The sequence below is a fragment of the Sus scrofa genome, chromosome 2 (assembly GCF_054392235.1).
Source record: "Sus scrofa isolate SSC_HxYL_T2T_F1_AM1 chromosome 2, Sscrofa_HxYL_maternal_Yorkshire_Landrace_v2.0, whole genome shotgun sequence".
NCBI classification, from domain to species: Eukaryota; Metazoa; Chordata; class Mammalia; order Artiodactyla; family Suidae; genus Sus; species Sus scrofa.
In genome coordinates, this window is record NC_139384.1 from 89,848,329 (window position 1) to 89,858,941 (window position 10,613).

The 10,613-nt window shown below is 47.4% G+C and overlaps 1 protein-coding gene across 2 annotated transcripts in view; it reads left to right on the forward strand.

The window, feature by feature from the left end:
* ADAMTS2 (ADAM metallopeptidase with thrombospondin type 1 motif 2) overlaps positions 1-7,166 on the forward strand; it is a 223,945-nt gene extending 216,779 nt beyond the window's left edge. For both annotated transcript variants that reach the window (XM_021084334.2, XM_003123651.7), the window contains one exon: positions 3,649-7,166. In XM_021084334.2, the coding sequence (XP_020939993.1) occupies positions 3,649-4,106 (458 nt within the window). In that variant the 3' untranslated portion in view covers positions 4,107-7,166. The remainder of the gene's footprint in view (positions 1-3,648) is intronic.
* The last annotated feature ends 3,447 nt before the right edge of the window (positions 7,167-10,613 follow it).

Sequence of the window (10,613 nt, forward strand, 5' to 3'; positions counted from 1 at the left end):
GCTCCTCTAATAAATCCTTATTTATAACACCAGGTGGAAGGACCGACTCGGCCCACAGGCAGAGCTGGCAGACCCTGTGGCTGACGCTATGTCTGCTTCTCAGGATTCCAGCCTGAGGGAGGTGCTTAAGCCCGGTCTTGTTATTTGTGTGCAGGAAGAGGCACAGGTGACAGGAGAGGGTGTCTATGTGGCAGGGGTGGCCCCAGTCCCAGCAGCACGGCCAGGCCTGGTTTCATCCTTGGAGAGGTCTGTGTGCCTGGCCTCCCCACCCCAGCAGATGACAAAGCCTGGAGGAGATGCTGCACCTCATATTACCAAAGCCCCCTGGTGTCTCCCCGAGGGCCGCCATTGGTGGCTTTCCCAGGCTCACCTTGGTGGCTGGTGGGATGGGGAAGGGGCTCTGAGCACCCCCACCCAGTTTTAGACAGGACCATTCTGATTTCATCTGTCTCAAATATTGGACACGTGGGTAAAAACTATTTTTTTTTTCTCATTTCAGGGCCACACTTGCGGCATATGGAGGGTCCCAGGCTAGGGGTCAAATCGGTGTTGCAGCTGCCAGCCTTCACCACAGCCACAGCAATACAGGATCCAAGCCACAGCTGCAACCTACACCATAGCTCGAGGCAACTCCGGGTCCTTAACCACTGAGCGAGGCCAGGAATCAAACCTGCATCCTCATGGGATCCTAGTCAGGATCATTAACTGCTGAGCCATGAAAGGAACTCCTTGTGTGTAAAATTTTATATGAGGTTTTAACACCCTGAAAGCCACAGCTCAAGATCTTTCGGTCTGATTTCCAGAATCGGCCCTCAGCACAAAGCCGTCTACCCTTCCCCTCCACATGTGGGCCTGTTTCTCCATCTCAAGTTTAGGAAGACCGGGGCATTTCCTAAACAGCGATCTGTTCTTATCTCTTCATGTTGTGGGTCCTGCCCCCACTCATGTGTCCTTATTTTGGTCACCTAGAAGCTCAGAGCCAAGGCTGGGTCCCTCTCTGATGGTAGATGCCTCTGTGTGTTCTTGCCTGTAGGCTGCTGTTCTAAAATCCATGATTTCCTTGTTTTGGACTTTGCTCAGGCATTCACATTTGTCTCTTTCACATTTATACCTTTCTGTATTCTTTGATTCATTGTTCCAGGCTTTGGGATAGAGAAGCTTCCAAATACAGCTCAGGGCCCTGCTCCTTGGAGCTTTCAGGATAACGGAAAAGTCAGTCATTCGTTACTTATCTGACAATTAAATGTGGGCTTGCTGGTGTTTCGTGGTGGCCTCACAGGTTAAGGATCTGGTGTTGTCACTGCACTGGTTCAGGTCGCTGCTGTGGCGTGAGTTTGATCCCTGGCTTGAGAACTTCCCCATGCCTTGGGGTGAGCCAAAACAGAACAAAAACAAAACAAGTTAAGTGTGGACTTGCTGACTGGAATGGAGTGCTGGGAAGGGGAGACCCATGGCATCATGAGACCACAGCCTGGTGGGATTGAACTTCCAGCAGATATCAGGCAATGATTGCCCGAGGAAGATGTGTTTCAGCCAACTCTCAGGGATGAGAGGAGAGAGAACAGCTGGAGAAAGAGGGGAGGCACAGTATGTGCAAAGGCCCTGTGGCCAGAGGGAGCACCCACACTGTAAAGCAGGGCATCTAGGCCTGAGTGAGGCTGGAGAGGTGGAAGAGGCAGGTTTTTGCCCTGAAAACAATGGGAAGCAATGCAGGGGCTTCAGTCTGAACAAGGACGTGGTCACATCTCCAGCTGAAGAACATTATTCTGCCAGAGCAGGATAGCTAGATGAGGAGGAGGAAGAATGGAGACAGCAGGCAGAAAGGAGGCTTTTATTACTATAGACGAGGCAAGGCAGCTTAGCCCCTCGGAGGCAGGGCAGCTTAGCCCCTCGGAGGCAGGGGTGGGGGAACGTGGACACATCCAAGAGCATCAGGGGGAAATAGTGATGACGGTAACCAGACAGAGGTCACCTGGGGTCTGGCTTGTGCGTATGAAAGGCCATTATCTAAGATGGGTGTTGCCAGCAGAGGCCATGGGCTTAGGCTGGATGTGTGGAGTCCACTTTGGGGACCAGAGGCTGTCTAGTAAGCTGTTGTATCCAAGAGTCTGATGCTTGGGTTTGAGGGTCTGACTAAGTGGGTTGCCAGCCTGTAGGGAAAATTATAAGCTGGAGCAATGGCTGTGCAGAGAGAAGATGTCAGAAGCATTGGCTCCAAATGGGAAGGGGCCTGCTTGTCTGTTACTTAGGAAACGTCAATGAGCCAGCAGGGCTTCACATGTAGATGTAGAAAGTGCCGTGTGTTGGTGCGCAGAGTAACTGTCAGATGTGGTTCCCATCAATGGCTGCCCCTTCCTCCCTCCCATTTCCCCTTTCTTTCCCTTTGGTAGGAGGTGAGATCAACTAGAAAGACTGAGGGGAAAAGAGGGCACAGCAGCTGTTTATGTGGGAAATGCTTGAAATGCCCATTATGAAGAATAGAGAGTGGCTGAGCAGAGGGACATGGTTGAAGGGTTGGGTCCACTGAGGCCAGTGATCAGGAAGCTATAATAGGATCCAGCATCCCCTGTTATAGTGTTGTGTGACTTATTTTTTTCATATTGGATGAGTTTTTGTAAGTCAGTTCCATTTTTGTGTCATGTGGGGAATAAGGTGGTAGGGGAAAGGAAGGGAGTGAAAATTTGGGAAGAAGGCAGAGAGTGAGAACAAGAGGAGTTGGGTGGGTTGGACTAATACGGCTGCAGACAGAGTTGGAGGTAGGCCTGGGAGAAGACAGCCATGAGGAAAGAGGGGGAGAGGAAGAGAGAACTTCTTCAAAAGTTTGGCTTCTGCAGAGTCAGGGCTCTCCATGCAAGACAGACCATGAGTGGGCAGGGAAGGGGAGGATGTGCTGGGCAGAAAGATTAGCCTGTGGGAAAACACCAAGTTCTGGAGCACTTTGGGAAATGGCCAGAGGCTCAATGCGGCTGGGCCATGTGGTGGATGGAGCAGTGACAGGACCCAAGGCTGTCAGGTAAGTTGAGGCAAGTGGAAGAAAGTCCAGACAAGTCTGGATGATTTTTAATTTCTCTTTAGTCACTTTTCAGAAAAAAGATCATCTGGGGAATCTGGGTAAGGATGGGAACCACATGTGGAGGTGCGTGCTGAGGGCAGAGCTGATGCTCTGGGATTGGCTCTATTGGTATTATGAATTGGTTCTTTTAGGTGTAATTGTGTTATAGTTAATGCTTAGAGATGACTGTAGAGTCAGACTCTGCCACAGAGTGTCACTGGGGTTACCACTGGAACATCAAACGTGAAGGTCTGACCAAGTCCCATTCCTTAAATGGGTTTGGAATCACCCCCTGAGAACAGACAGGCCTCATTCCTGTCTCAGACTTTGAGAGATAACTGAAAAATCCAGACTCATCTGGGGCCTGCACTTCTCACAGCTTGTGCGGCAGCCCTCCAGGGTGGGGTCCCCGATGCCACCCCACCCCTGGGCTGCCAGACATCAAAATCACACAACTTTCTGCGTGAGCTCGCTTGCCTCTGTGCTGTCTCTGGGCTCTTTCAAATGGCTCCTCCAGCAAACTGCTCCCTGTGAGGGAACAAGGTCCCCCTTATCAAGCTTGTCCTTTGGTTATTTGTCCCACTTTTCTCTTTCAGAGAGCCACTGCCAAGGCGACAAGTCAATGTTCTGTAGGATGGAAGTCTTGTCTCGCTATTGCTCCATCCCAGGCTACAACAAACTGTGCTGCAAGTCCTGTAACCTGCACGACAACCTCACTGATGTGGATGGCGGGGCAGAGCCACCCCCTGGGAAGCACAATGACATCGAAGAACTCGTGCCCACCCTCCCAGTGCCCACTCTAGTCATGGAGGTGCAGCCTCCACCCAGCACGCCCCTGGAGGTGCCTCTCAATACCTCCAGCACCAACGCCACGGAGGACCATCCAGAAACCAACGCGGTGGACGTGCCCTACAAAATCCACGGCCTGGAAGACGAAGTCCAGCCACCCAACCTAATCCCTCGACGACCGAGCCCGTATGAAAAGACCAGAAACCAAAGGATCCAAGAGCTCATTGATGAGATGAGGAAGAAAGAGATGCTCGGAAAGTTATAATAAAATGGAAAGATAGCATCAATAGCATTTTTTTCCTTGCTTATAGAGATATTCCATGGGATGGCAACTCCTGCATCATGGAGATGAAGTCAGATTCCTGATTCCAAAAGGTTTTGAGAAAACAAAGAGGGAGAATGATGTAAAAAATACATATATGTGTGTGTGTGTGTGTATATATACATATTTGCACATGAATATGTGTGCATGTGTATATATATATACACACACACATATATTTATGTATATGGTTGTGAGATGTGGCACTTAGTTAGTACATGTGTTTCCCAGACCTGGAATATTCTAATTCCTGTCCTGGGGTTGGGTGTTGGATAGAGAAGAATATACAGGTTCTACTTCCCCTGCCACTAGTCGATGAGGGAAGGCAAGAGGGATAACTCGGAGAGAGAAAACGTTTGTCCCAAATTTCTGAGCAGTGATCGGGAATCTTCCTCTCCTGGTGGTGACCACCCTGATGGAGACGCAGGACAGTTCCTACCAATCTCCAGACCCAAGCCCAAGCCCCATGAGGACTCTTAGGAGGAACGCTGGCTTCCTGAATCACCGACCAGTCACTAAGATGAGCCCAGTGAAGTGGAGGCCATGAACTCCAGCGCCTTCGAGGTGGTGAGGGTGAGTGTAGTGGCCAGCAGGGAACGGTGACCCCGGCTGTGGTCCCCAGCCACACTCTGCTGCAAAGCAGGCCCCTGCTGCCAGACCGTGTGCTTTCTCAGTACAAGTCTAGATGTCCGTGTGAAAAATCTCTATTTTCAAGGTCAAGTCAGAATATTTTAAGGGGGTCTGCTAGAGTCTAGAGCCGCCAGGCTGCAGCCTCTGGTCTCCAGGCTTGGCCTGATGCAGTCCCAAGAATTAAGGACGAAAAGAAAGCCATCTGACCCAGCTGGTGCTCTCGTGCTGCCTTTGAGTAGCTCAGCCAAATGTGAGCTGTGAAGCTGTCTGCTTCTTTCCAGGAAAGTATCGGGAATCCTATAACTGGGACGTGAGGATTAGATGTTTCCTACTTGAAGACGTGACAGTGGGGCCGCCCCCAGGCTCTTCCAGCCTCTCTTGTCCTCCCTAACCCTGGCCAGCCTGGCCTCAGGCCGGGGGCCCCCCAGAGAGGTTCTCCCCTTCCCCAAGCGCACTGGAAGCTTGGGAGAGGGGGGCATGCCCTCTGCTGAAATGTCCAGTGAGTGGTCAAGGCCCACAACTCTCCCTCTGGGACAGAAGTGCTGCCACCAGGGCGCCCCCACCAGATGGGGCTGGTGAGCTCAGCGTTGCTCCTGGACACCGGCCTCGCTTTCGGGCTGTGGGCTTGCCCTGTCTAGCCCTGTGGTGCCCCCACCTCCATCCCTTAGAAGTGCCAGCGCATCAACTCCTCTGATGGGAGGCGCGGGGTGGAGGTGGGGAGAGGCTGCTTTATTTTTTGCTCTTTCCCCAACTTTAACAAGTTCTATTTTTAGCAGAATGGTGCTTTGTGAGCAAGATGTGAATGAGAGAGAAAGAGGCAAGGGAGGCGGGTAGAGGGGAGGATGGATGGTGCTGATTTTTACCTCTCGCTGCATTGATAGTTCGTGAACATGCAGCTGAAAGTTCCCCCAAATTACAAGACCCAGGCATGTCAGCTGCTTAGCTGGGCCTAGCCTGACATCTAATCCTTAAGCTTTTCATGCCCAAGAAAGTTCTAGAGCCTTTGTATTCTCACCAGTCACAGATCTTAGAGAACTCTTTTTTTGTTTCAGTCCCCATTCTGTGGATGAGAATCCCGGGGCTCAGGACAATACCAGGATGGCTACTTTTTATTGTCTTGAGGTTCTAAGTACGTTTGTGTGAATCTGCGCATGTGTATGAGTGTGTCTCCGTGTCTGCTCTAAGGGACAGAGTGAGGGTGGAGCCAACAGTGAGGGGACGTCTGGGATGATGCTCCACCTTCCAAATAGGAGAACTAGGCTCCCCCGTCTCCCCAGCGAAGCCTGCCTGCCTCCCCTCTGCCACCATGTCCCACACTTGCTCAGATGTGTCAGATATGTCCCTGTGTCTCAAAGGAACTTCCTGGCTCCTTAGGACCAAACTGGAGAAAACATTCCTGAAAACCTCTCCGAGTATCTCTTCTTTAACAAGGCGTGGTGCGGAGTCCCCAGCCCCATCTCTCTGTCATTAGGAAATGGGTCTACCGCTTTCCCTCATTGGTTGAACCCATGGCAGCTGGTGCTACTCACGGGCTGAAGGACTGAACAGTGTTTGCTTGGGTCTCTCCTAGAATGTAGAGAAAGTTCCAGACTAACCCCAGCCAGGGGGTTATTCACTTTACCCGCCCCTTCCCAGATCCCAACAAAGCAGGGCTGGACACTCCCAGGTGATCTGTCTTCTGCTGCAGGAAGAAAGATGCCCTCTGGGTCAGTGTGGCTGTGACCCCATATGTCATACTCAGGGCCTTGGGCTGTAGTTCCACAGAGTTCTCCAGAACCAGATGACCCTCAGAGGTCTCTCTGTCTAAGAAGGCTGTGTTTACCCTCCCTGGGACATTGCAAATGTCCACTGAGCTTGAGACAGTTGGAGAGCTGGCTTAGCAATAGCCCTGGCTCAGGGGCTCCTGCATCCTGGGGGAGGCAGAGGGCATCTTTGAGCCAAGGTTTCCTAACAGGTTGAGACTCAGAGGTCCTCTCTGCCCACACCTCTAATAAGTCAGCTAAGGGGTTCTGAGAGTCACTTCATGTTTGTGGGGAGACTTGTGCTAGAATTTAGGGACCTGGCTCTCTGAACTTTTGGAAAACCCATGGAATTTCATGTATAAGCCTTTCATTGTACTCTAAGGTTTTGTTTGTTTGTTTGTCTGGAGTATATAAATGGTGCTCAATAGCAAAGTCTTTCTCAGATGAAGCATTATGACTATGTACTCCTGTCTGACAGGTAGCCGCCACATGGATCATCACGGTGCTGAATTCACATTCACAATTTTGTATCTTACTGATGACAGCAATCATTGCATTTGTTTTTCTGTATAGGAAAATTTGGCTCCTTGATTTTATAACTTATTAAAGTTAAAATGTCTGTGTTTTTGCACATCATGCCTATGTTTGTTTTTTACCTTGACTACCACTGTCCCCCATCCCCAGCCTAAACTTGGGCAGACAGAAGGATGTGCTGAACCTCTCAAGGCCAAGTGGCAGGGGCAGGGGCACACCAGTAGGCAGTGAGCCAAGACTGCGCAAGTCAGGATCCTGTGAAGGGCAAGAGGCACCCAGAAGGACCCATCCCTCTCCTGGCTCCTCACCAAGTCAGTTCTCCAGGAAGCACAATGCAGCCAGTAGCTTCCAAGTCAACCTTTAGTTCAAGGAGAAGATGAAGAATCTCCAGACACTTCCTCCTCCCTGATTACAACCCCTTCTCTCCTATGATTAGGGTCTTCAGGGAAAAAAAAAAACAAAACTAGGTGCTGAGTTAAACCTTAAATTTAGAGAAACAATGAATAACTTTTTAGTCTAAAAATGGGGCACACTCATACTAAAGATGATTTATTTCTCTGGAACTCAGATTTAACTGAATCCTGTATTTTTATTTCCTAAATCTGGTAACCCAACTTCTAATCAATACTCCACTTTTGAAGACCGATCTGTTCTCTCTAGCCCTCTTTGATATTGGAAACTACTGGAAGAAGAGGCAGAAGTGATTCCTCCAGCTACCCTGGCCAAGCAGGAAGCGAGCAATGCATATGTCGTGCTGGAGAGAAGGAACAATCAGAAATCTTACTAGTATGTACCATGGTTGGAGGTGGCTTTGGAATACAAAGAATTTCTCTTTGTTCCTGTTATAATCTGTTTTGACTCTTTTTATAGTACAGTTAGTTTGGGGGGTTTATTGGCTGTGCCAAGCCAGGAATCAAACCCAAGCCTCAGAGTAGCCAGAGCCATAGCAGTGATAACACTATGCTACTAGGGAATTAATTAGGTTATTTATAATGGGGGAGGGGACCTTGGAATGGGCGTGTGTGAGTGTGCCTGTTAGAAGTGAGGAGGAAGAGGCTTTGGGTAAGCAGAAACTGACTGACCCTAAATATTACAAAGATAATTCATAACCAGATAACCCAGGGAAGTTATTTTAAAAAACAGGCCCTGGGTTGCAGAGAAGAATGGTAAGGAAGGCACAATCTGTGCTTTCTGAAGAATACTGATCAGTGGCTAGGAGGAGCCAAATGATGTAATTACAGAGGATTTGGTCACCACTCCCTCCTGGCACCATGTGAGACCCTGACCCCCAGGCTCATAGCAGCCACACCATAGTCATCCCCAGGGTTATACCCCACTGTGCACTCCTAGCCCGGAGGAACACAGTACACTCCCATTTAGACACCATGTAGCCAGTGCCCACTGAACCCCATGACCGCACCCAGTTGTTTCTTCATCTCATTATTATAGACTTGTGCACACGCTCCAAATCACGCAAATGTCCTAGAGGGCTTTTTCTTACACCCTCAGCTCCCCAACGTAGTTTTCCCATTCATTCATGACCAGTGGAGGCTGGACAGGTGGCAGCCAGGAAATGCCTGCCTGCCTGAACAAGACTTCCACATTGTTCTCTGCGGGGCCTCCCTCAGGCATTAACCTCAAATACACATAAAAGATAGACAAAGACAGTATGTGACTGCCCCATGGTCCACCAAAGCAACCAATGCCTTGGTTCAAATAAGATTCTTCTAATTTCTTCAGGTGAATACTTAGATCACTGATTTTCACGCTTTCTCTTTTTCATTCTATGCATTTATGGCTATAGATTTCCATCTAAGCACAGCTTCAGCTGCACCTCACAAATTTTGACATTTCATATGTTTTTTATCATTCCATCCCAAATAGTTTCTAACATCCATTGTGACTTCCTCTTTGACCTAAGGGTTATTTTAAAGTGTGCTGCTTAATTTCCAAATATTAGGAGACATTCTGTTTATGGATTGTTAAATATTTCTAGTTTATTTTATTGTGGTCAGAAAATACCACAATATTTCAGGAATATTTCAACACTTTGAAATTAGTTGAAGTTGGTTTTATGGTCCATGGCATGGTCAGTTTTTTAAAGTATTGCACATGCTCTGAAAGGAATATGCAGCTGGTAATTGTTGCATACAGTATTCTATATACATCCATGATGTCAAATTTGTCAATTTATTATTCGGATCTTTTGTATCTTGATTTGGTTGTCTCTGTGTTTTATTAATTTGACAGAAAGTTGTTTTAATTATCTCCCACTGTGGATATTTCAGTTTTATGAATTTTGCCCTACTTAAAAAAAAAGGGCCATTTTACTATTTTGAAGTCTCATAACAGGAGATACAAATTTCTAATTGTATATCTTCCTGGTTACATTATCTTTTTATCTGTATGAATTGATCAATTTTATTTCCTAAATTGTATTGAAACTTTCCCCCTTAATGTTAGTATAACCATATCAGCTTTCTTTTGTTTAGTGGTTGTACAATATAATTTCTTCCACCCTTTTATTTTCAAATTTTCTATATTTTATGCTTCTACTTGTATTTGTAAACATATAATTTTTAACACTAACATTTTAATTTTTTGATTAGACCATTTAGTCCATTACATTTAAAGTCATCATTGATACCAGTGCCTTTATATCTACATTCTTTTGTGTTATTTGTCCTGACTGTTCTGTGATTTTTTTTTTCTTCTTTCTTGTTCTCATTTGGATTGGGTACTTTTTTTTTTTTTTGGTCTTTTTGCTATTTCTTGGGCCACTCCCATGGCATATGGAGGTTCCCAGGCTAGGGGTCGAATCGGAGCCATAGCCACCAGCCTACACCAGAGCCACAGCAACGTGGGATCCGAGCCGCGTCTGCAACCTACACCACAGCTCACGGCAACGCCGGATCATTAACCCACTGAGCAAGGGCAGGGATCGAACCCGCAACCTCATGGTTCCTAGTCGGATTTGTTAACCACTGCGCCACGACGGGAACTCCTTTTTTTTTTTTTTTTCATTCAATTTTAGCCCTCTGTTAGTTTTGAAGCTACATACTGCTTTTCTCTAATTTTAATGGGTATTCAAGAAATTTCAACATGTATTAACTTATCAAAATCAATTCTTCTTAAAGTGACCTCCTTTCCAACAATGCAAATCCTCAGAACAGTGCTCTCAAACCCTATGTGTTGAAAGATAAAATTTTTTAAATTTTAAATAATTTAAAGCATAAAGGACTAATAAAATACAATGGAAGTAGGAGTTCCCATTGTAGTCAGCAGTAAGGAACCCAACTAATACCAATGAAGACACAGGTTTAATCCCTAGCCTTGCCCAGTGAATTAAGGATCTGGTGTTGCCTTAGCTATGGTGTAGGTTGCAGACACGGCTGGGATCCAGAGTGGCTATGGTTGTGGCGTAAGCCAGAGGCTATAGCTCCCATTCGACCCCTAGCCTGGGAACCTCCATGTGCCATAGGTGCAGCCCTAAAAAGCAAAAAAACAAAAAAACAAACAAACAAACAAAAAAAACAGCTATTTA